Genomic DNA, 26,406 nt, shown 5'->3' with positions numbered 1-26,406 from the left:
CAGGTACCTGTAGCATCACATGATAGAAGCACGTCTTGTCTCGCTGTTTCTGATTCTTAGTGTGATACAAGTCATGACAGACAACAGTCACCGTCAGGAAAATTCCACTCTGGCTCCATAAAGAGGATGACAATGCATCTTTGTGAACATACAGCATATCAGCATGTCATATTTGTCATTCCTCTGCCACAGTCTTGTCACTTCATGGTTTTACAACTCAAACAAGATCAGCTACATAGCTTTTCCTCACTCCACAGGCCCGCAGGTACTCACTCTGTGCCTGAGAGCCACACAGCTCGAGACAATAACTACACCAGATTCAAGTCTTTGACATTAAATGCTCAGGATTTTCTATGAGTCTGTGGTGGCCAGTGCAACCCTCTACGCCGTTGCATGCTGGGGGGAGTAGATTGAGGGTTGCTGATACTAACAGACTCAAACTGATCTGCAAGGCCAGCAATGTTGTAGGGATGGAGCTGGACTCTCTTGAGGTGGTCTCGGAGAGGCGAATGTTGTCCAAGATAAAGACAATGTTGGATAATTCCTCCCACCCACTCCATGACGTGCTGGCCAGTCACAGGAGCACGTTCAGTGAGAGACTGAGATGACCAAAAAGCACCACTGACCGACACAGGAACTCATTCCTGCCTGTGGCTCCCTGTACAACTTAACACACTGTTTACTGCAATAGCTGCACCCTTTTGCACATCATGCTCTTCTTTCTCATTCAGCTATTTATCAATAAGTGACTTATATGCGTCACGCTTTATATAATAAAAACATGAACGCACATAAAAGTCAGCATTCCTTTGCCAGGTAGCGTAATATGCCTTGTTTTGGCTTAAACAATCAAATAAAATACGCCCCTTACAAACCAGAGGCCTTTCTGACATTAAAACTTCTTCTTCCGATTGTGACTTTCCTGAAAATAAAACCAGACGAGCAAACAAGTTGAAAAGGCTGCAAATACTACTGCGATGAGTAATTATTAAGCTGAAAAACAAATCGATTGTAAAACTTTATTGCCATAGAAAAATAGACCAAAAAAAAGAAAAGGAAAGGAGCCTCACACGTGAGCGTGCTTTAATCGGGTGCCAGCTGTGACAGTTTGACACAGAGCGAATAAGCGAGCGGTCAAAGCACAACAGTCTCGTGCCGATTCACAAACCAGCTGGTGAGTCCGCACTGCTGCCATCAGAGCGGGAAACACAGATCCAAGCGTGTTCGTTTTTCCTTTTTGGAGACCCAGCCCTGCCAGCTGGTTGATGATTAAACCAGAGTCGGTGCGTGGCCCACTTCTCACTCGACCTTTCTCTCTTTCCGTTTTGAAAATAGAAACTTGTTTGAAAATACTGGTGTGATTTGAATAATGCGGGTCAAATTTCGATCGCTGTCAAAAAACAAGTTACAGCTTAGAAACATGGTACGTTTTCCATTTTCACTCAGACTCGTGCGCCTCGTCCTGTCACCCTGTCCTGAGTGAGAAGCACTTTTTTTTCATGGTATGTGCCGTGGACGGCCTTGACCTTCACTTCAGCCCAGCTCCTCTTTTGTTTTGCCCTGCTTACGGGGCATCTTCTTGCTGCTGCTGTCCTCCAGCTCTTTGCTCTTGTAGTAGTGAGGGGCCACTTCAAGCAGCCAGCCGCTCTCTATCTCGATCACCTGAGTGCAACAGAGGACAGAAGGCGAGTGGAGGTTAATCAGTGGACTGATACGCAGCCATGCCTGTAGTTAAATATTGTTCTGAAACACTGACACATCCTCATTAACCACTCGTACTAAACTCAAAGAAGGGTGCAGCTGGCTCCTTTAGATCTGAAACAAGAGAAAGGCTCATGCTGTGAAAAACAACAGAAAGCGCTGCAAACATTTGAGTTAGACGCCTGTTGGGAATAAAACAGCCACGGAAAAGACGACTACATGCTCGTTCTGAGATTTTGTGTATAGTCATCTGGCTCTTAGCAAGTTCTAAAATTATTTAAACAGCCTGAAATGGACAACAGCATGGCACATTACACTGTGTTACTATTCATTTTACAAAACTTAGCATTTAAAATGCATTAGCAGTGTGAAAACGTACAACCCTACTGCAGCCAGGTGCCACTAATCAAATACACTTGATTAACCGATCATTATTTACCAGCTGGGAGTCGCTGATATGTAAAAGCTTATAACTGAAAAAGTAAAACTGTATGACATGGCGAGCAGGCCAACCTGTCTCATGAACTCCTTGGTGGTGAAGACCAGCTCATGGTAGATGAGCCAGCGGGGCTGCTCCTCAAACAGAGAGCTGTTGGGGTGCACGTAAACAGTCTGCTGGTGCTTCACAGTCTTGTAGCCTCCTTTGCTCAGTCTGGCCGTGTGATAGAAATATCCTGCAGTCACCGCCTGCAGAAGGGGAGGATAAGAAGCAGTGGAGGGCAGATGGGTTAATAAAGCAGGGATTCCTGGCTCTGCAGGGACGAACAACAAGAAAAATACACAAGCGCTGGGCACAAAAAAGAATGGCGTTAGAATATAACGCAATGAACAAAGTGTGATTAGAATAAAACATTTACTCTTTATTAGAAGATTAATTGCTTATTAGAAGAACTCATGTCTGAAAGGAGATACTGGGGAGCTGCAGCCCAAAACAAACTTCCCATAACTGAGCTCAAGACTGTGACACAAACAGCAGATAACGTCTGTGGAGGGAAGAGAAGAGTCTTCACAAATTTCCATGTTTGCTACCTGCACATTAAGAAGTTACTAACCACACACAACAACCAACCATAAAGACAAGAACTTTGCTGGTTTGATTAACAATCTGAGGCTCTTGGTTAACACCATTATCAGACTCCTTAATCCTGCTATGTCTGCTTTTCCTGCTGTATCTTCCAATGACTGTGGAAAAAGTTCAAATTCAAGTGTGGATCCTTTCAACCTGCCCAAGTGTCTCATCCAGTTATGTTATTTGGGTTTAATCCGATTTCCCCAACAGATCTCGTTGATATAGTTTGTCACATGTGCCCATCTTTCTGCAAACTCGATATTATCCTAAAGAGATTCTACCTGTCATCTTCCAATAGCTTCTCACGGTTATAAAACAATCACAGCCAACATCTTCCGTGTGCTTAAAAAAACCCTCCTGAGTTGCCGGGTTTCAGATAACCACAGGTCCATTCACAGCTGCTCATCAGCTCCTTCAGCGCGTTGAGGAAAACAAATAATAAATTCCAATCCGATTACCAAAGAAACAGCATTACTGAAAATTACCAGTGACAACAGTGAATTTTAGTCCTACTAGACGCTAACCCCACCTTTGAGACCACTGATGATGCAGATTACAGAGCTGAGCCGGCGTCACTGGCACGGCTCTCGTAATGGTTTTCATACTTATTTGAATTCACATGAACAACTGTATGTTCTCATTTACATCCCACGTATCTGGAGTCCCCACAGCTCAACCCTTGGACCAGTTCTGCTTTTTTAATACATGTCACCTACTTGTGAGCTTCAAAAGTATTTCTTACCTTTGCTGTGCTGATGACACTCAGACGTATTTTCTGTATTTAACCTCCTCTCTTACCTCTGAGGAAAACCTGAGGATCTAATGTTCTTTACCAAGTCACTACATCAGCACGCTCACCGCCAATATCAAATCTTCTGCTAAGAGCTTGGTATTACTTTTGACCAGCATTCGAAACGCTGATTTCTCAGAGCTACTGAGACCTGTTCCACACACTTGGTTCAGCCCATCCGCCCGGCTGAATCTGTGCTTGGATCTCCTGATCCTTTCTCCCACTGTGTGTAGCCACAGTTCATAGCTCCACACTTCCATACAAGCGTTACACATGAAGTACTGTGTAACAGTGTTAAATAAGAGTATTAATGATAACAACAATGATAATAAAGACTTTAATAATAACACCAACAACAACAACGATAAAGCAGAAGACGTGAGAAGCAGCTGCCACAGCACTGTGGCTGACTCAGCACATTGATGACTGGTTCCTCCAGTCTGTTGATCAGTACAGTACGAGTAATACACTCCATTTACCTTTGGGCACAAGGCTGAAGAAGGTTAAACTAGGTTATTTTATGAGATACTCTTAAAAACAAGTTTTACAGTCTTATAGTCTTTCAAACTTAAACACATTAAATGATTTTTTTTTAAATAATAAAGCAGTGTTTTATGATCTGAATATTCAGGGGTTAGCTGCCCCATTTAACCTGAACTTTAACTTTTCTTTTATGTCACTTTTTAATTTATTAAGATCTCTGTTGTGTAATTTATCGACCTTTATATGTCTATTCTGCTTATTCAAGCTCTTCTGCTATAGGCTGTGTTTAATGTTTTGGCTGCTCTAGTGCAAGAATTTCCCTACTTTAAGGATAAACAAAGTACACCTTATCTCATCTCATATAGTTCAGCGTGACCAGAATTAGTCTAGTGCTGGTAGCACGGGGCACAGCAAATGAAATAAAAGAGTGAAAGAGCTCCAGGACTACGACATCAGCCATCCTGCCTGAAGGGAAGATTTTAGATGGGTTTAAATAAGAGTGAGGGGACTGTCTACCACTAACTCTAGTCTAAACCTTTTAACTTTCGCCGCTGTTATTTATAATACAATAGTGACCATGATTTATGTCAAACAAAAGGCCTGGGGGCCTGACTTGGTCTGGTAAAGACTCCAGAAAAACATGAACTGTTTTGTTGTACAGCTTTTCCTACTGATAAAGACCTCCCCCATGGCCATTCACAATACACCAAAATAAGGAAGTGATGGATTTCTGTATTTTACACATTTACTTCTTATAATTGAAGCCCAAAGAGTTGTGCTGACTGATATCTTTATCATGTAAAAAACACAAGACTGTTGAAATAGCACTTCTTTGTCTAGTATTAAGATATCGTATTGATGATTGGAGTTTCACTGGCCCGATCCACATAACATCAAAGCGGGCTGCATGTGGCTCATGTAAATGTTTTTGACTTCCTTGATTTAGAGGTTCTAGCACCTAAACTGCCTCAAGCCACTCAGGTCGGCTGACTCTGTTTGTTTGTTTGTTTCTGCTGAGCAGAGGTCAGGGCAGATACGCATTTCAGACCATGCTCTTATCATTGCTTGGATTGAAGTATAATGAGCGAATATGTGAATAGAAAGTTGCTATATGTAGTCTTATGTGGATTTTTTCTGTGATAAAAAACTTTTTTATGCAAGTTTATTGTTGTTATTATATTGTTATTGTACAATTACAACTTTGTAGACAGGTAGAGAAATCAGTTCTCGTTTAGCTGAGATGAAATCCTCTGATGTTACTGGATTGTGTGGAAAAACTTGACTGTTCTGCTTGAAACTAAAGGAAAAGAAGACAATCAGCACTGAGACTGAAACATCAGGGTCTGAGAAAGGATCCATGTGGGATTCACAAACAGAAACCATGGAGATCCTCTCCACAGTGAAACCTCCTTACAACACTCACACTTTCTGTAACGTAGGCCGGGTGGTGTCGGGCGCCTTCATGGGCGTGCTGATAGTTGCTGATACAGCAGACAGACAGCAGCTGTCACGTACAAGTCATGTAGCATGTAACCTAACTGTCTCTCACTTCAAAACGGAATAATCATCAGATGACTGACTCGGCTTTTTATGTGTTGTGTAGAGGAGCTGAGAAGTTGATGCTTCCTGGATTTAAACGTTGGACACACACAATCCTCCTTACGCCAATTATCATTTAATATCATTAAGTAAGTTGTACGTCGTCTTTTTTTCTATAAGCTGTAGGATGTTTGACTTGAGTGAAGGCAGCGTGCAAAGGGAAGAGGTGTGACTCAGCTAAGAAAATAAACGCCCTCTCCTTATCGCGAATACTTCAGGTGTTCACCGCACACACAGGTACAGGTATGTGAAGGAAACTCACACAGCTTCTGCCTGCTGATGATTTACAGGCTTCCTCTGACAGATCCTTGTACTCTTTTAGTTACAGAACCAGAATCCAGATTTCTTTAAAGCTTGTTATGTTGTTAATGTCTTGTCCTTGAGCAATATAGGAGCTGCTCTGAGCTGTACTGGAGCGTGAACGTGAAGCAAGTAAAATCACTGTTCACAGAAGAGGAAGACATTACAACAAAATCATCAATCTTGTGTCAGAGAAAAATGAAGCAATTTTTTGCCCTCGGGCCTTCAGATTATTTTAAATTTCCACCCTCCTGTGCATCACATTCACTGCACTGCATCACTGATGTTTACCTGTGAACATTCAAAGCAGAAGCAAATATGAAATGGTGTTGATTACTCCTCGAACAGGTCACTACCTACACTACGTTTCTGACATTGACTCCGTTTTATTCATCTTTCCGGTGGTTTTGTTACCCTGTTCTCTCCTCGCTCTCTCATTATGTCGTGAAACTCATCTTTACCTTGCATCGACTCCCCTGGATTGTTTGTACCATTCATTTGTTTCATTTCATCTTATTCGGTTTAATATTAATAGTTCTGATGTACCAATAAAAAAGTAGAGCATAGTGTCTTTTAAAACTATAGCTGCAGAAACAATTCCATTTAATTCTATGTATTTACTCAGGATACTTTATATTCTAAGGTAAAGACCTACAACGATACAGAGGACGAAAGACGATCTAGGTGAGGAGAACTATTTTAAATTTGATCTTGGATGTAACTGGGAGCCAGTGAATAGAACCAATATGGGATAATATAATCTCTCTGTCTAGTTCCTGTTAGTAACCTTGCTTTTAGAACAACCTGACAATAATGAATAATAATAGCACAGTGCAGAAGTAATAAATGCATGGACTAGTTTTTCACTCTGAAACAGGAAGTTTCTGTTTTTAGATGTTGCACAAATGCAACAAAGCAGTCTTACATGTTTGTTTAATATGTGTGTTGAAGGACATGTCCTGGTCAAAAATGACTCCAAGGTTCCTCACAGCGCGTTACTGGAGGCCAAGGTAATGCCATCCAGAGTAAGAATCTACTTAGATACCATAGACATGTTGATTATATTTAATTTAAGCATTAATTAATGGTAGGACATTTTTCGACAGTCTTGTCAGAGTCTAGATGTGCTGATGGTCAAGAGGAAGAAATTATTTAAGTTAACTCAGAAACATCAATTGGAGAAATCTGAATACAGCGGAACCCCGACTTACGAAATTAATTCGTTCATAAGTCCAAAACTTTCGTAAGTCGAAGCACCCGTTGCGCGTTTTGAGTGAGGCGATGCTGAACGATAGGCTATAGGCTAATTGCTAACTAGAACAAGAATACGTCGTTCAAGTGGAACAGCGAAGCGCAAGTATGGAAGCCAAGGGGTTGTCACATGATTCAGAAGGCATTGTAGGCATTGTAGGCTCAGCCAATCAGAGCCAGCGGATTTCGTTACTCGGGCATTTTGCTGTAACACGGGCAGAAATAATTAAAAATTATAATACAAATGAAGTTTTAAGAGATATAGTAAAATATTTCTATGCCATATATCAGAACAAGTTCCAGAGGGTGATGAAAGCGGTGGCTGGGCTGATTTATATGCTTCTGCATGGATGTTAAAAAAAAACACAGAGCTCCAATATGCCCGATGAGGACAGAAAACCCTAAAAACAGCAACATCTGTTCACTAGGTAAATTAGCTGAAATTATTTCAAGGCCTATCTCCAATCATACGTGCACTACACAGTCTCTAAGTCATGTGGCATGTCATTAGTTGTTTTGATTTTACTGACAAATTGGCAGATCAAAAATGGCAAATGTCGCGCTAGTTCCCAGTTTTCAAGATTGTTGCCACTCCACTAGCAAATACTTTGCTTCCATTGAGTCATCAAACACTTCACAAAATCAGTCTTACTCCCTCTGGTTTAGATCCAACACTCTTTAGAAGTAAGCCAGTTTTCTCTTAGAGTGATGTTAGTTTTTACCCTCTGGCACAAGTGTTTTTTAGTCAGTTTTGAGAGTAAATGAGTACATACAAAAGTATCGACACACAAAAATGACAGGTCATTTCTATCTTCTTGTGCAGCTGTATAGTGTACTAATACTGCACGACTGCCACAACCATTTGGGAACCACTGATTTAAGGACAAAACTTTTTAGTGAATGTGCTTCCTGATGGCAAGAAACTTGCAGCTGTGAAACGTGGTCGGTTCCAAGTCTGATTTAGAAAATGTTCTCATTCTTAATTATATCCTGGTTGAAATATCTGACTGTTTAAAGGCCACGGTGCTAAAAACAGTTAAACCCGGCAGTGCCATTTCAGACTGTAAACAACATTAATAATCTTATCAGCACAGCAACTCGCTGAGTCACAATGTGCCAGAGGAACCATCCCATCTCTTGAATAACCAGTTTCAGCTTTTGCTTTCAGGATGTGTCAGGATGTAAGTATGTAAAGAAAACACATCCACAAATAAAGACCAATTCTCTATGAAATGGTTGAGTCAGGGCATACCAAACCAGCCCTCGTAGTTTTTACTTTAGCATTGTTTTTATATGGACAACTCTCATTAATAACAATTAATAATTTAACTAACAATCTAACATTTATGTTTGTTGCTGCCGCTTTAAAGATGAATATAGTTACTTAGTTTGTGAAGTCCAGTCTTGAAGGCTTGATTTTTACATGTCAGTGTTCTGAAACCGGAAGACGATAACTGGGTGAGAGGGTGGAGAGTTAAAAGCAACCTTGCTTTGTAAGGAGAATCCATAATGTGCTTAAGTACACAGCACAGATACAGATGCCAGCTAATTAGTGCTTAATCTAATAAAATAGAGTGCTACATATTAAACAAATAGGCCAGAGTGCTTTCTTCCATTTGCGCAACATCTCTAAAGTTAGAAATATCCTGTCTCAGAGTGACGCTGCAAAACTAGTTCATGCATTTATTACTTCCAGGCTGGAAGTCCTAAAAACTTCTGAAAAGCCTTCAGCTGATCCAAAATGCTGCAGCAAGAGTCCTGACAGGGACTAGAAAGAGAGAGCAGATTTCTCCTGTACTGGCTTCCCTTCAATGGCTCCCTGTTAAATACAAGGTCTTAATCAGGCCCCATCTTATCTTAATGACCTTATAGTACTATCCTCAAAAGTTGATTCTGTTCATCTGGACGTAGTGTTGTAAGATTGTAAGATGGCGAAAGATGCACCCTCAGGCTCTAATCGAAGAGGGGGCCTGAGGGTGCATCTGTCATCATCTTACAATCTTACAATGCTGTGATTGCAGCCATTCCTTAACTCTCTGTGAATGGTATTCTTGGCCATTGATCAATGAACTTTGATCAGTGGTTGTTGATCAATGGTAATGAGAATTTGTATATTAATGATCAAGGAACTGACCTCCCAGCCCATTGTTCCCTCAGTGGGCTGGTTTCAGTCATTATGCAAATGTACTGTTTATAAGATTGAAACCTGCAGTCAGCTGAGACTGAAGACGTCAGCTGATGAGTCACGACACGTTTCTCCCACAAAATGCTACGACCAGATGAACAGAATCAACTTTTTGGGATTTACTTACCTGGATGATTGAGCATGCATCAACACCTTGTAGTACCATATCACCCTATTAGAGCACTTCGCTCTCGCTCTGCAGGCCTACTTGTTGTTCCTAGAGTATTTAAAAGTAGAATGGGAGGCAGAGCCTTCAGTTTTCAGGCCCCTCTTCTGTGGAACCAGCTTCCAGCTTGGATTCAGGAGACAGACACTATCTCTACTTTCAAGATTAGGCTTCAAACTTTCCTTTTTCTCGTTCTGTACAAGCTATAAATATCACTGGTATTATTTTCCCAGAGCGTGGCAGATAAGACAAGTCTTTGTTTGCAAAGTTATGCTCAATCTCAATCTGTGTTTCCATCTCAAAAAGGCCTCACTCAGCAGTGCTGCAGCTGTCAGATGAAGCTAAAGCCCAGAGTGGGACTAGCTGTAGTTCCTTATTAATATGAAGTGACTGATAATAAGACTCCATATTGTTGCCTGGGAACAGCTAACGCTGTACTGTAGTTCATCAGTGTCACTAACCTTGCGAACGGGCACGCTGTCTCCTTGACAGCTGACCACCTCGACTTCAATGCGATCCATCAGACCCTCCAGCTGGTCCCTGACATCCCGGGCTCTTCGCATGGAGCGGAACTGGATGAAGTTCTCATAGCACCACTGTGTGGAATAACCACTCTCCACCCACTGTGGGAGGAAGATATCACAGCTGCAGTTAGCACACAATAATCAAACTGTGCGCTGAGCCAGTGCTGAGTGTGTTTCTTAAATCAGCCTCTAAAATGATGCCCTGATACTTGTGTCTTTATCAGTGATTTTACCTGAATTTAGATTGCCAACTTCAACACAGCATCAAATGTGTTTCTAAACGTCAAACATATCTCCAGCCCTGATGTTACCCGGCTGAGTTTATACCTGGTTGTAGACGTTCAGCAGCACCAGGTGGTCTCCTCCGGGCACCACAAAGTTCATTCTGGCGTTGTCGGCGTGCACCACCTTGTCTTTGGGACGGTAGAAGATAGAGTTGTTTACAGACAGCATGGCCGCGATCGTCAACACTTCCTCCGAACATTTGTACCTGGAGAAAAAAAACAAATGTTCCCGAAATGAAATTCTGTGCGAGTCTTGAATTCATGCACATTTTTCAGGTTTTAAAGGAACTGTTTCACTCAACCTGCTTGCATCCTTTATACCCACACATTAGACAGACTGCATTTCTTCCTCCACAGCAGACCCGCTTTCACAGGCCGCACATAATGTTTTTGTTTGATGTAAACACAGAAGTCCATAAGTTGAGTTTAATCCAATTTTAATCTCTACAGTCATGTTTTAACCTTGTGAATCACACTTTTGTTTTGTCATCAGTCTTGTTCCGCGGTGGAAAAGTGTCCTCAAACCCATATTTACCTTCATACTACTGAATGTTACAAGAAGGTCATGTAGAATCACTCATTCATCTTATTATAGCCTTCCTTCAGTTACTGCCACTGATCTCTAACTGGGATTTGTCACATTTTTCCCCTCAACATCATATGCTGTTTACTCTGAGACCACCCGAGTGTTAAGATGAGATGTTGCCCACCCTCTGAGACACCACCAGTCCTACACAGTCTTCATTTGTACTTCTGCTAATTAAAATCCTATGTATTCTTTTTTTAATTCTCTCTCTTTGTCTTTGATGAAACTGCTTTCCATTCTCTTAGTGAACAAAACTTGAACTAGCTGATCAAGTTTCCAACACTCTAATAAGTGTAAGTGTTTAATTCAGCAACGTTCTGCTGTCAAAGTGATGAACAATCATGTTTCTAACTGGTAAACATGGCTGATTCGCTGAACAATGACGTGTTGAGTTGACTGAATCCAGTCTTTCAGTCTGTTTCTCTGTCATGTGGAGGTTCAGCCACATGCTGCTCCAAACCAACTGCCCGTAAGTGTATGAGCGTTATAAATCCTTCAGACCGGACTCAGGCAGACTTACTGACCACACTTTGTTAAAGTGCAACAGCTTTTTTGTTTATGGAAAGGGGGAAAGTCCGCACAGCTACAGATACGACTTCCATGTGATTTTTGTTTTTGCAGGAGTAATAAACAAACAAAAAAAGTCTTTCATTTATGCATGACAGATTTAAAAGTTTCATAAAAGTGCATCAAAATTAATAATTTCTATTGTTAATATAAATGCTAATAATAATGGGAAATGATAGCAACAGGTCAGACAAGAAATCGAGACAAAATGCATAAAAACGCTTAAAATAGAAAGTGAATACACAGCAGTGTAAATCGCTGTAGATGCTGAATGGAAGTTCTATTTCTGTTAGATAAAGATGATGGCATCCTGTGTCAGCTTAGCTACAGGCAGGATGTTTTTCCCAAGCAGTCATCAGTGGAAAAACTAGCAACGAAAGCACACTAGCTGTTTTTTTGTTTGAGTTTCTCAGTAGGTGGACACCAGCAGCCTCTAGTCCAGGGGTGGGAAACTTCAGGCCTCTGGAGAACTTCAAGACATGTTGAGGTCATTCAGCCATTTAAAGCAGCTGTGTTGGATCAAGGACATCTAAAACCTGCAGGACACTGGCCCTCGAGGCATGGAGTTCCCCCACCCCTGCTCTAGTCCATCTTCATCTTCTACTGGGGGGCGATCGTGGCTCAAGAGTTGGGAGTTCGCCTTGTAATCGGAAGGTTGCCGGTTCGAGCCCCGGCTTGGACAGTCTCGGTCGTTGTGTCCTTGGGCAAGACACTTCACCCGTTGCCTACTGGTGGTGGTCAGAGGGCCCGGTGGCGCCAGTGTCCGGCAGCCTCGCCTCTGTCAGTGCGCCCCAGGGTGTAGCTGCCATCACCAGTGTGTGAATGGGTGGATGACAGGTTGTGTAAAGCGCTTTGGGGTCCTTAGGGACTAGAAAAGCGCTATACAAATACAAGCCATTTACCATTTACCATTTACTGCATATGTTCATAAAACGAGATGTCCGAGATACAAAGACAGTGAGGGCGTTAAAGACACAATCTGCACACACAGATGTGTCGTGATGCTCTCTTTCCTTACGGTTACGGTTTTGATGTAGTGACCGAGCATCACTGACGTGTTCTGGTTGGTAAAAACCGCAGCGACTTGTGTTAAACCATATTTCTAACCTTTATTTCTAGCCTTCGTCTCGTCAAAGACACCCTTCAGCTCACCTAACTGAGACTCCACGTGCAGCTAAAATCAGCACAGATGTGAGGATGGAGGGACAGACTGGAATTATGCTAATATGTGCACACAAGCTTACCTGTTCTACAACTTCGCCATACAAATCTTTCAACAAACCATGCAAGCTTCCTGTACATAAAGTGTGGGAATCAGATTTCCTGATAATTAATAGTTTAACGCTTTCATGGTGCAATGTGACTGACTAAATAAACAGCTAATTTGGCAGGTAGTACAGACTCAAGCAGGTGACTATGATGCAATCAAACTGGAGACTCACTGCTCTGAGGCCAGGATCATCTTACTCAGCATGGGATCCACAGGTAACTCAGCCATTCTGCGACCCAGCTGAGCCGCCCCAAAAAGAGACCGAGAGAAAGAAAGAGTTAAATACCAATAAACACTTCATTTAATTAAAAAAACAAACAAACCCAATGACCTACAAAACTGGCTAATGACACCTTTACACACGCTCTTAAAAACATCCTCCTGTCCCTGATAATTACTCATTAACATGATCAGATTGGTAATAAAAGCTCCAAGTTAAAATGCATCAGCACTTTCGATCAAGGAAGTGAGTGACTCTTCAGTGCTGGAAGCCATTTTACAGCCTTACGAGCATCAGGTGTGCAAAGTACGTGATGCAAATATGCAGCCGAGCGTGGCAGAGATGGTCACAGATTATTCCTGTAAAAATATAAGGTGGTGTATCTCTCTCCCGCAGCTTAAGTTACAGTAAGAATGTAAAATATGTCCAACTCTGCAGCGCCTGTTGCAGATTCAAATATAGGATGAGATAGTTCACCAGCTCTTTGTTGTACATACCCAGGGATCTGTGCGATCTGATTTTGGTGGAGTTTTTTGGCGACCCTCCCTTAGCTTTGTTTTTGGCCTCTATTAACTCTGTCGGACGGTGCATATTCACATCACGATACTGTGAAGGTTAATGTCTATAAGCAACCTGTGATTGCAGAAATTCTATAAATATATATGACTATATTAAAAATATAGAGAGCGTCTCCAGGTTTGCACCTTTGTGAGCTCTCCCATGTGGTTGAGGGCTCCCAGGGCGTAGAGCTGCTCCAGAGCCAAGACTAGAGTCTCATGAGGAGGTGGGTCCATGAAGTCGAAGTGAATGAGGTCATTAATACCTGCAAGGAAAAAAGATTAGCTCACTACACAACAGCAGCCACCTGGTGTTTTAAAATCACAGGATCCCCATTTCTTCCCCTACCTAGACTCTTTAGCAGCAGGACTACATTTCCCAAGTTGGTCCTCTGAATCTCAGGCACAGTTGTTTCCTCCATCTCATGTTTATAGGCCCAGGCTGTGTAAAGCCTGAAACATTTCCCAGCAGCCACTCTGCCTGCTCGGCCTGCTCTCTGATTGGCTGAAGCCTGAGAGTTAAACACACAGAAAAAAAACAGACAGATAAATCACCTGCACTAATACACCACCACACCTGAGCTACAATACATGTCTGTGAAGCCAGTGGAGGATATCTCTGAGGTCTCTTTAACATAGTATTTTTATGTTTGACCTGGGTCAAAGTGATTTACAGTCCCACAAGTCCACAAGCTTATCAGGAGATTTACTTATTTATTTTTTTCTTTGGAAAGCTGGAGAGGTTTGTTCTTCTGAGGATCTCTGGCTGACTCGAGTGTGCCAATCAGGCCCTCCTCCACCTTTGATTATATTTCAAAGACAATTTCACCACGGGCTGCTTTCAGCAGCCAAAACAGTGCGAGTCAGATCAAATCAAATATATTCAGTAAGATGTTTTCACAAAACAGGTTTGCACCAGCTGCCTTGTTAGGAGACAAAACTCCAAAATCAATCCACCTTAAAACAACGAATGAGTCAAAAGCAATCACAGACGAGAAATCCAACGAACTGAACCGAACTTTCGATGTCTCAGCTGCAGCTACAATAAAGTTCAGCAAATGTTTGACCTTCCAGGTGATTTCACACCTGTAGTTCAGTTAATTTGGTTCGCCTCAAACAGCGGCATGACTAAAGGATGGTTCAAGGTCGCCTGATCCACCCCCAACTATAAGCTTTTTTTTTTTTTTTAAAAAGGGACATTTTGAAGCCTGCTCTTAAAAGCAGAGGGTGTCTGTCTCCTGAACCTGAACTGGGAGTCGGTTGCACAGGAGAGGGACCTGGAAGCTGAAGGCTCTGCCTCCCATTTTAATTTGAGAAACTCTAAGAACACAAGTAGACCTGCAGTCTGAGAGCAAAGTGCTCTATTAGGATAAAATGGTACTATGAAGTTATGGTGTTGGCTAATCATTCAGCACTTTGAGCACAAGGAGAAGGAATTCAATTTAACAGTGAGCCAATAAAGAGAAGCTAATAAACGAGACATCATTTCTCTTCAATTCAGCTTCTAGGACTTGGTCTTTAAACAATATAATATGTATAAACAATATATTTATATTCCAAATATTAGTTTTTTATGTAACAGTTTATCTCACATTAGAGTGATATGTAAGTAAAAGCTCCACCCACGCAGCTCACACCGGGTAGCATTTACTTTTGTATTTTGTATATATGCATTCAACTTTTCTTTGTTCTATTAATAAACACTTAAAGAACTTTATCAAAATTCATTCAAAACTTTTTGAGCTCTCATATTTAAAGACACAAAGACTCCATTCAGTACCTCCATGGTGGTGAAGACCAGCCTGTACCAATCCCAAGGATGCACCCGTCATTGTTTAGAACAGCAATAAAAGGAAATGGCTTAAATTTATCGTCACTTCACTTTGATTTCCTGCTAGTTAAACATTAAGGAAAAGCAGTTACCCGTGAGCAAGGTGTAACAATGAGTGACTCCATGCCTGTGCGGGCGTTGTAGCTCTTCTGTTTGCAGAAGCCAGGGTCAATGACGTAGATGATGCCATCTATGGTCAATGAAGTCTCTGCTATATTGGTGGCCACCACCACCTTGGATTGATAAGAAAAGAAACACCGAGAGATAAAGTTAGAAAACATTGCACCAACAAAGATTAAATCCAGATGATAAATGAGAGGTTAAAAAAAAAAAGACGTCAAAAACATGATTTACAACTGCAGGAAGCTCATATTTATTTACCAGGATTTCTAACAGAGAAGCTGTAAAATCAAAGGATACGACGGGTTGACTCAGTGGAATTTAATGTACCAATATGGTAAATGGTAAATGGCCTGTATTTGTATAGCGCTTTTCTAGTCCCTAAGGACCCCAAAGCGCTTTACACAACCTGTCATCCACCCATTCACACACACATTCACACACTATATATAACACTTAACCTTGTTTACACGCAGCACTAAATGCTTTAGCTCACCTTGATTACGGGACGCAAATCTCCTGAACAGCTGGAATTGTTTTAGGTCTTAATAGCTGCCGTTTTTTAACCTAAGATCATCTGTGGTTGAAACTTTTGTCTTAAGATTGGGCAGTCAAACAAATTTGAATGTGAATTAGGATTCATGTTTCTAGTGATTATAATTGGAGTCAAGACTGAAAGAACGACCTGGGCCAGCGAGAGCCTAAAAGTTTGAAGGTTTCGTAGGTGAACCTGTGGAAAGATTTAACTGAAGCTCCCTTTGTCCCAACATCACTCAGAGCCTCACATCCAGTTCACGTTCAGCAGTGCATGACAGCTAGCGTTTGGTTTCACCCTGTGATTACAGCGCAGATCCGTTCACCTCCATCTGCACCATCAGACATCTGCAGTGGAGGCAGACCAGCAGGGACCACAGCTGTGGTTGTGAGATGGACTTGTGAGAAGCAACTGTTTCTCCCAGAGAATCCAACTCCCAACTAAGGCACGCTAGCTAATAAATTATGTCAAGTATTCAACACCGTATTGGCATAATGCTAATGATACTTTGCAATGCTCCAGCAGCTCTCATCAAAACAAAGCAAAAAACAGGCCTGTTAGCCTGTTGTGATTGTTATGAGCTGGTGCAAACTGTGAATATTCCAGTCTAGGAAAATGATCCGAGGCTGATCCAGCTGGCAGAGTAAACAGACCAGGACACTTGTGCAAACAGATTTTAAATCAAGACTCTGGTATCCTGGTTAAATAAGGGTTTAACAAAAACCCGTCATGGTCGACTGCTGGCCTATTTTGTGTCAGCCAAAATGAAATATTAGTCCTTCACTGACCTGTTAGTTGTAGGGCAGCTGTATTAAGAAACAATAAAAGCTTCTCAGAAATAAGACACTGTCTCACCTTACGCGCTCCAGGCGGAGTAGGATTAAAGATCTTTGCCTGCATGTCAGACGGCAGGTTGGCGTAGATGGGGAGGACGAGCAGCTCTGCTATCTTAGAACCAAGCCGCCTGCATCTCTCCTGCAGCAGCTCGCAACACGCTTCGATCTCCTCCTGCAAGACACGCGTTCAGCGAGGCTCAACAATCAGCCGACACACACAAGGACACTGTACCCGTGTTTCTAACATATCTGTTCTGATCCCTCTCCTTCCCTTTGCATCCGTACATGTCAGGACAGTTTTCTAAACTTGTAGAATTTACAAGATCAACTTTCTCAGAGTGAACGTGGGATTTTACCTGTTTTCTAACAAAAACAGAGTCAAATCTTAAGAATAAATATAGAAATATATGAATGAACGCATGCATGGATGATCAAGCTCACTCTGATCCTTCTTTGGTTTTAGATCAGGTCTGTTTCAGGTTCACTGTGGCCTTTTTCTGACGTTCATTGTGTTTTATCAGTGCTGCAGGAGCCACATGGGAAAATCAAGTTTCCACAGAAAGTGATGTGTTCACTGTGACAAAGAGTTTATGGAGAAAGAATCGTCCTGAGCAACAGCGACTCTGTCGTTTCACCTTTTTCCTCATTCCACGAAAAAAGAAACGAAAAAGGATTCAGGTAAGTGAAGGCAATTTCATCAGTTTCATTAAAATCAGCTGATTTTCTTATTCACTTAAGCCATATTTAATAAAGACTTTACTTTCACATTATGAACCTGCGATCCTCTGTGTCAGGATTTTGATAAAGTGGTATGTCCAAACTATTCTACAGAACACGTGAAGATCAATGTTGTTTCACAGCCATCAGTTAGAATGTGATTATATTATAAAAACATCTGCACACAAAGGAAAGCATGGAGAGAACATGATGTTAAACTAGGTGTAACTCTTTGAGAGAGATTTCAGTCTGATGTTTGCTGCAGAGCATCACAGTCGTGTCTGAAGCTCTGGATCTCTTGGGAATATGATATGAAGCGCACCTGTCCAGTGAGGAAGACCAGAATGTCTCCGGTAGGCTGAGTGACGTGGATCTGCAACACCGACACCACACACGCTTCCAGGTAGTCTGCCTCTGGAGCCTTGATAAGACAACACACAGACACACACACATCAACACCACAGTTTGGTTTATAGGCTCTAAATTGTAACGTTTACTGTGGCGAGGATTCAAATATAATCTTACTTTCGTGTAGAAAATATCGACGGGGAACCTCCTGCCAGGGATCCTGAAAACAGGCGCGTCATCGAAGAAGCAGGAGAAGCGCTCGGTGTCCAGAGTGGCGCTCGCCACCAGCACCTTCAGGTCCGATCTGAATCTTGCGATGTCTTTAATCAGACCGAACAGGATGTCGGTGTGGAGCGTTCGCTCGTGGGCTTCGTCTATGATGATCACACTGTGGGGGGAGACAGACAGAGATCGTGGGGGGAGCAAAACGATCGACACGAACGGGTTCGGTGATAAATGTCAAACTACAGAGAAGCCAGCAGAGGATTTATAAAACTAAATAAAGTGTCTGATTAAACCAGATTAGACCACCTGCACTTTGCTGTGTGCAGAGAGAAAATGTCACCTTCCTTTTCAAACTGACCGGACGCTCATGTGACGACAGCTTTGGCTAAGGTTGAGCAATTTTCTAATAAGCTCAAGGGTGACAGATCCAGTGAGCAGCAGAACCAATGACATGCTGAAGGAATGAAGTGATCACTGCAGTTTCCTCTGTTCACAAGATCCACCACTCTGCTGCTGCATTCACATTATGAAAATGTCAGTGTTGGTTTGAACGGTTGCTATTTTGAGACGCTACAGCCTAGCAGCTCACAGGCGCATGACCAAATGATCTTGATGGAGAGGTAGGCCAAATTTAAATCAGATGAGGTTTCCAAACCCCCCACAGAAGAAAAAGGTAGTGGCCAAGAAACAGAGAAGGTCAGTACTGGTAAAGTTACCTACTTTTACGACTGTGTACCTGCCTAAACCAAGATAATCTTTAACAAGCGTGCACGCCTGGTTGTGTCTGCAGGCTGAAAGTCAACTGCCCTGTCTTCCTAGTAAAGCCTACATAACTCCACAAATCCTCTGCAGCATTACTTTGCTCCCAGAATGTAGATTTAATAGAGAAAATGGTTTATGGGAATCGTTTACCCTGCTTCCATAAACTACTTAAACACGTAAAGAGCAGCCAGTACAGAAGTACACTCTCCCATGTCAGCACTGTTACTTTTAGGTGCTTTCTGCTCTTCATGAAAAGCAACATAAAAACCCAGCAGAGGGCACAGACGCATTAATGGCACCTGTAGCTGGCCAGGTCCGGTTCGGTGAGGAACTCTCGGAGCAGCATGCCGTCTGTCATGTATTTGAGCACGGTTCTCTCTGATGTGCAGTCCTCAAAACGAATGCTGTAACCCACCTGGATGACAGTAAAACACTCAATTTCAGTCTGCTTGAAGGTGCAGTAACACATCAAGTGTTGGTGTAGTCATGTACTAAGCTCACCTCATTACCAAGCTTCACACCCATTTCCTCTGCTACTCTGGCTGCCACTGACATGGCTGCCACTCTGCGAGGCTGCGTACATCCAATCTTCATGCCTCCTTTGGTGTAGCCCTGATGGAAAGTGTTTAAGGATTACTTTGACAGCACTTTCAGGATGCTCAGGATTTTCCTTACTCTGGAAAGTAAATATTTCACACTGGAACAGCAGTCTATAGTTCAACATCCTAGGATACATGGACAATGTGGTGGACTTTGTTTTTTACTCCAAGAGGTAGAGGCCAATATTTCGGTTGGGTACCCCAGTCGCTGTTCTCTAACACGTTTAATACGTGAATATATGAAGCTACATTTAAATTCTACACTCACGTCTTCCAGGAGGTACTGAGGGATCTGGGTGGTTTTCCCCGAGCCCGTCTCTCCTTCGATGACGAGGATCTGGTGCTCGTGGATGGCGGCCAGCAGGTCGTCTCTGTAGGGAAAGATGGGAAGGCTGCGTCGGACTTCCTGCATTGACTGTTTTTTCAGCTCAGCCTGCGACAGAGCCGGAGCATCCTGATCCTCAACGTGACACGGTCAGAAGAAAAGGCAGTTTGAGTTTTTACAGTGAAGCAGAAGAATCACAATCTCTTCACTGTAACAAGTACAAGGAAAATAAGTGCAGTCCCTGCGGTGTCACCAAAGAAAAGCTTAAATATAATTACAAAAGATTAATTTAAAAACAATCATTCAGTAATAAATGAAACCTTGTTGCACAGATAACACTAATGCACAGTGTACTCGTCGGGTTGAATCGGAGGCGAATTTGTGTCAGCGATGTTTACAGAAGGTTTGGAAGGACACAGTCGACTGGTTCTTTTATTTACACTCATATAAAAAGGCACGCAGGTGGAAGATATTTTCGTTTTTCCACCAACTCAAACATGTTTCCTTGTAATACAGCCTTTCATCACTCCAAAGATCACACTACAACACAGGCTGCATTGCACCCTGGGAACACACATGTGGCTGAAACTGTCCGTGAAAACATGAGCAAATACATTAAATTGTTACTAAATGCAAAACATTTGTATGAACTGGCTTCTGTGTTTGATCACTTAATTATTATTTTTGCACGTAGTCTCTTCTTATTTCCCTAAATTTCTTTACTTCTCGTTCTGTTTACACGCCTCTCTAAGGATTTCTGTGTCATCATGCAAATGACACCCAAAATAACCCTGGTTGTTCAGCTCTTTTCTGAACGCAGGCATTCATTATTCTGAGACCTGCATTGATGATCTGACAGGTGAAAGGCTGATCCCACTGCACTCTCTGAAGTCAACCTGATCGTTTGTGCGCTGAAGCAGAAAGGCAAAAAGAAACGTGGAAATGAAAACGGAAACGAATAAATTCTGATCCGTTTAAGGTGCATAATTATGTTTTGACTTTGCAGATTTGGTTCTTCGTAGTTATTTCCTCAGATTCACTGACAAGTTCAAAAAAATGACTTAAAAGTTGATCAGATCTCAACATCCGCTGATGTCAGAGGTCATGTAACACTACAGTCCAAAATACTTCACCGTGCTCATCAGGCAAAGGATCAAATACTGAGGCTGCTTTTTTAGATCATCAGTTCTGCCATCTAGTGGTGAAACAAGAGGCCCGGAGGCTTGTGTCATTTATGGGATATAATACATGAAAAACTGGGGCTTAGCCAGTGGACTCTCCCCTCTGCTGTTATTACTGTAACTGGAAATCACCTGCTTCTCTGCATTTAGGAATTTCCTTCGTGTGGAAAATTTTAAAAATCACTCTCAAGTAAAAATGAACATTTTTGTTAGACCGAGCTGGGAAATGTTTCTTTGGTTCTACACTTCTATGCTTACATTAAGAGTTTTTTTAAAATAGAAAATGTACATATTTTTAAAGAAATGTAATTATGTGGTAATTTTCTATACTTTTCCAAGCTGAACATTGGGAATAAGGCAAGAAGAACGAACATTCATGTTAAAAAGTGCAGATCAGGACAAATCTAAAAATATGTCCATCTGTCTAAGAGGTAAAAACCGAATGCAACACGTAATCTTAACAAATAGGTGGTCACCATTTTTTCTGCTGATACTTTTTTCCATTCATGTCTTTTTCTTTGTTTTTAAATGCAGCTGAGAAAGAGCTGGTATTTCAGATATGATATCTAAACGGGTAATAATTAGTATCTTTGCATTTTCCATCAAGCACAGCACTCGGTGAAATTACACAAACTATTGCTGCTGGGCAGGAGGCTGTGTAACGCCTGCACGCCGGCTATGACGGTGAAAATAAGCAGATATTTCCTTTTAATCAGTACTGCACACGGAGCTGCAGACTAGATCAAAATTAAATGAGACCCACAACGATAAAAAAGAATAAGGAATCTGATGAGCGTCACCTTTTCAGACCGAGTTCCCTTCATGGTAATGGCGGTGGTGACAAAGTCGATCATCTCGTCCTCCTCCAGGATCAGCTGGTACTTCTCCTGCTCCTGCTTCATTCCTTGCTCTCGCTCCTTCTTGGCCCCAAAGCTGAGGGAGGCCGTCTTCAGCCTCTCCTCCTCCCAGCGACCCTGCTCTCCTCCCAGCTCCATGGGGGTTTCCTCCAGCTCCAGGTCCCTCTGTGGCACCTCCTGTAAGTGTGGAGAGACGGTAAATATATGGACAACTGCAGTCAGACGAGTTTCTACATGTGACATTCCTCGTTCCCACCTTTCTTCTATTCTCTTCCGGCATGTAGTATCTGTTCTTTCTCTCCTCCTGTTCCTTGGCACCGGCCTTTTTGTAATCTTTAGCTAGATCCCGAATGGTGCGTTTGTATTCCAGCTCCTTCCTCTCCCTCTCTGTCAGCTCCTCAGTGGAGAAGAGGTACTCGTCATCCACGATCTCTGCCTCCAGGTCCTCCAGCTTCTCCGACTCTCTCTTCTTCAGATATTCCCATCGAGAGCGCTTCCTCAACTCCGGCAACTTTAAAGAGGAAGAGGAAACCTTATCACACAGCTGAGCAACTGAGGTCCATTTCAGGAATCAATGAGCGCACAAATTGTCCCGTACCACCCACCATATTCTTCTGATCATCTTCAGCCATCTTCAGCCTCTTCTGAGCTTCCTCATAAGCCTGTGGAGAACAAAACAACAGGATAAATATTTGCCTGCGTGAGACACAAGGTCACCTGTGAAAGACCGTAAAAGAGCTGCGTGCCCACCTTCTTGTCCGTCCTCTCGGCTATGTTGCGCGTCTTCTCCTTGTCTTTCTCCCTCACTCGCAGGGCAAACGCATCCCTCTCCTCGATGTCTTGCAGTCGCTCTCTCTCTTCCTTCTCCCACTCTTCCTCTTCCTCCTCTTCTCTCTTTACTGTCTTGTGGTCGTCTTGAGTTGACTTATCCCTGATGTTAGAGAACAGGATACATAGTTTTACACTGGTGTCTATCTCTCCTCCACAACTAAGAATAAATATGAATGTAAATTATCGTAATAAAAAAAACCCCAACAAAAAACAAAAAAGCACCAAGATCTTAAAAAAGCAGAAAATAAGCAGATTACCTTTTAGGTGCTTCCTCCTCGCTGGACGACTCGCTGCCTTTCTTCTGTCTGATGTGCTTCCTCTTGTTCCCGCGTTCCTTGTCTTTGCTTTTCTTTTTTCCTTTCCGTTTCTCCCTCGCAGCATCTTCATCGGCATCGTCGCTGTCCTCCAGTAACGTGTACGTCCGGTTCTTCCTCTCCATTTCGATCGCTTGCCGTTCCACCGCTCGGGACGGTTTCTCAACGACCTGTTTATGAGGAACCTGCAACAGTAAAACAACATTAGAGGGTTTTTTAAACCACCAGAGCTAAAAGAAAATGAGTTTTGGTGAACGTCACAGGGAACTCGGGTAGAATTTCATGAATGAACCTTTTCAAAGAGTTCCTTTGCGAAGGCGGCCACACTCTGGTCGATGTCAATCGTGCCCGTCTGCTCGAGGCGAGCCACAAAGTCTTCGGGACTCGATGCTTTCCGAGCAGTGCCGATCATGAACTGAGACACGTATCTGTCACTCAGCCCGAGGATGTCGTGGAGACGGTCGCTCACCCACTGCTCCAGATTGGCCATGGTGTCTTCTGAAAGAGCAAAGTCACAGAACAAAAACAGGGTTATCCAAAGTCCCGGTGCGACAGACACATGCGCAGGTACCTGGTTACCATTATCTTCATACAAGGCCTGAAAAATAAAGGTTTAGAAGGCTGTGATGTTTTCAAAAAGTTTTCCTAAGAATGAACTGATTCCCAAAGAAAATAATCCCACAGCAGCTTCATGAAAGACTGCAGAACGAGCTTAAAATAATTAACAAATAAAGGATCTTACATATTTTTCCTTACTTTCTCTTATATAATTAGCGTTCCAGTGGGTGATCATTTTAAACATCGCCAAAGTTTTAGATAATGAGGTCAACATATGTATAAGTAATGCCTGGGAGCCAAAACCCCTTTTTCAGCTCCTCTAGATGTATGATGTCCCACACAGAGGATATCCTTAATATGGTTATCAGCACAGCATCCGCCAAGTTGCTGTTTGCATGAAGCGGCCAATCAAAAGAATGCTGTTGTAAAGAAAGGCTGAATCAAAATAGAGCCAGCGTGGCTCTTTTCAGACACAGGGTGGATGGAGGGCTGCACCAAGGCCCAGCTTAGGATAAATAAGGATCATTTTAAACACTATTCTTTAAAGATGACCTAGACTGGCTTTGCATGATTCACTGTTCAAATGATCTAAAACACTGTAGATACTGTTCTGCACATGTGGACCACACCTGGCCATATGATGAGTAAACAAATTAGTTTGTTTGTTTGTTTGTTTTAAAAAGGCTAACAGATTTTTACATTTGACCAGACTTGTTTTAACAGACTCCAGGACGGGATTTAAATTAAGTCACAGATCACTGCAACTTAAAAAAATATAAACAAAATTTGAAATGATTTATCCAGAATTTTCAAATATGGACAGGATCACCCTTAGAAAGGGAAAACTTTACTAAACTGTAGAGCTGCAGTGAATCCCTTTGTGAAAACACAAAAACAGGCAGCAATGCTATGACTGTTGGAGCATCTACAGCAGAACAAAAGTAAAAGCAACTTTATCCAGACTTTTAAAATCTGGGTTTAAGAGGGAGACTTTAGAAACCAGGACGTGAAGGAGCTCATAATGGAGATGCTACACCTCCACACTGAAAGGAGCCAGCCAACATGTCAGCTTCAACTTGGAGGATGCTCCAGGACAGTAAATGTGCAAAAAGAGATGATTTCCCTGCTGCCTTTCCCACATTCAGACCAGGTCCAGTTACAAACCTTCAGCATTAACCTTCGACAATCTAGATTTGATAACCTCTGTGAAAGCTAAAGAGTCAGAGCAGTGAGTGGTTGTTTTTGTTTTTTTTTGCAAAACTACTAAATAAAAATGTTTCCTCACATTTAGGTTTCGTTAAACAAGCTCAAGTTTCCAATAACTTCGCCTTTAACTGCAGATCTGGATTCAGCGTCGTTTCAAACCGCAGTGTTTTGCACCAATACTGTCAGTTTTCATATTACAGCGTAGTTATCCATCCACTACTACACCTGCATTATACAAAGTGTGAGCGTTAGAGGAGACACAACACAACCGTCTCTGAAGTCCACTCACCGCTTCTCAAACGCTCTTGTTGTGACAGAAACAGCAGGTTGAGTTAGCCGACTGCTAACTCCAGCTACAGATGAGGCGTTAGCTTGAGTTGCAGCGCACAAGTCTCCGGTTCGGACACTTAGCGGACACGAGCATCCTGCCGTAGACACGAAAAACTGTGCATTTGTCCTAAAAGTACATCACACACACTCATACACTGTAAACTGTTTTGCTGTTTTAGCTTAACGCACGCTGAACTTCCAAACGGAAATACGTCAGGCTAAACTAGGGAAGAAGAGCGGGCTGCATCAGAGGCGCCAGCACTCACTGCCCCCGTGTGGCCATGTAAAGAACTGCAACACCAGCTAGCAATAAAACAAACCAAAACATCCAGTTCCGCAAACAAACAGAAAATAAGAGCAGGACAATACGTTTTACATTTAATAATTCTCTTCTTATTCTTCCACCTGCTCCATACTCTCACTACAGGTCACAATATCATCTGCAGAGTCCTGCCTGATCTCACATGTCAGCCTGTCTTTCCACTTTCATAAGAGATCATAAAATAAGGTATATATTCTCTGACAAAACACTATGAAAAAAGTAAACAGGGGAAAGTATAACATGTTATCAGAAGTAGAATCTGCGAAGAAAATGGCGTTGAATACACCGGGCATAGCCTCACATACAGTACTGTCCTGTGTCTTTGTCGAATCTATGTTTCCAGCTTCTTCAATTCATATTATGATTTTTAGAGATATTTCACAACCAGAACTCAATTTCCCAATTCTTTTATTGTAAACAAAAATCTTTAGGTTCTGGCTTTTAGTTGGACAACAATTTTAAAGCTTATTGTTTCTGATCACAATTAAACATGACAAAAACACGCGGCTTTTACAAGTGGTACATGATGAGTCAATATAAAGTTATATTAGCTGAGCCACTGATCCACCCCAACTTCCTGCTATTATAATAACAGTCTAACACACACAATATCACCACCACCAACAGACTTAATGCTAAGACAGACAACTTTAATTTAAACAAACAAACGTTCACGTCACTTGTAACATGAAGTCAAACACATGAACAGAAGCAAGAGATGAGCAGCAACGTGATGTTAACGTATGCCTTGTGTGTATTTGTGAGTTCATCTAACAGATGAAAATATAAATTAAAAAACTTTCATTTATTAAAATGCAACATTTTTTTTAATTGTCTCAAATTAATTATAAGTGAGTAAAAGGTCGAAAAGACTTTTGCTTTATCGATGGGGTTCAGACCGTTGAATGTTGAAGGGGTGTGATTCTGTAAAAGCGGATGTGGCCTGTGGAAAAAATA

General features: G+C 42.1%; 1 protein-coding gene across 2 annotated transcripts; it reads right to left on the bottom strand.

Annotated features, from left to right (window-relative positions):
* Positions 1 to 1,005: 1,005 nt before the first annotated feature.
* dhx16 (DEAH (Asp-Glu-Ala-His) box polypeptide 16) lies at positions 1,006 to 25,364 on the bottom strand. 2 transcript variants are annotated; one of them, XM_082551897.1, is made up of 21 exons: positions 25,087 to 25,364; positions 23,326 to 23,531; positions 22,977 to 23,218; positions 22,639 to 22,819; positions 22,494 to 22,550; positions 22,145 to 22,399; positions 21,832 to 22,065; positions 19,794 to 19,985; positions 19,428 to 19,538; positions 19,226 to 19,341; positions 18,117 to 18,327; positions 17,914 to 18,012; positions 16,894 to 17,046; positions 15,476 to 15,616; positions 13,902 to 14,064; positions 13,700 to 13,818; positions 12,948 to 13,015; positions 10,396 to 10,558; positions 10,006 to 10,167; positions 2,215 to 2,388; positions 1,006 to 1,662 (listed from the first exon to the last, which is right to left on the bottom strand). In XM_082551897.1, exons 2-21 carry the CDS (start codon positions 23,521 to 23,523, stop codon positions 1,534 to 1,536), a joined length of 3,168 nt encoding a protein of 1,055 aa, XP_082408023.1. In that variant the 5' UTR covers positions 23,524 to 23,531; positions 25,087 to 25,364; the 3' UTR covers positions 1,006 to 1,533. The 2 variants fall into 2 exon arrangements, with proteins under 2 accessions (XP_082408023.1, XP_082408024.1); XM_082551898.1 differs by having other exon boundaries at positions 19,794 to 19,979.
* Positions 25,365 to 26,406: the final 1,042 nt, after the last annotated feature.

This window comes from Aulonocara stuartgranti (assembly GCF_965226115.1).
Source record: "Aulonocara stuartgranti genome assembly, chromosome: 11".
Taxonomy (NCBI): Eukaryota; Metazoa; Chordata; class Actinopteri; order Cichliformes; family Cichlidae; genus Aulonocara; species Aulonocara stuartgranti.
Note: the sequence above shows the minus strand (reverse complement) of the source record. Positions and strands in the feature narration are given on the sequence as shown.

Excerpts from the sequence above, each read along its gene's own strand:
- dhx16 (XM_082551897.1), bottom strand. The coding sequence starts at position 23,523 with ATGGCCAATCTGGAGCAGTGGGTGAGCGACCGTCTCCACGACATCCTC. Across the intron at positions 15,617-16,893 it reads CTCCGCCTGGAGCGCGTAAG|GTGGTGGTGGCCACCAATAT; the intron begins GTGAGACAGTGT and ends TATCAATCCAAG. Across the intron at positions 1,663-2,214 it reads CCAAGGAGTTCATGAGACAG|GTGATCGAGATAGAGAGCGG; the intron begins GTTGGCCTGCTC and ends TGTTGCACTCAG.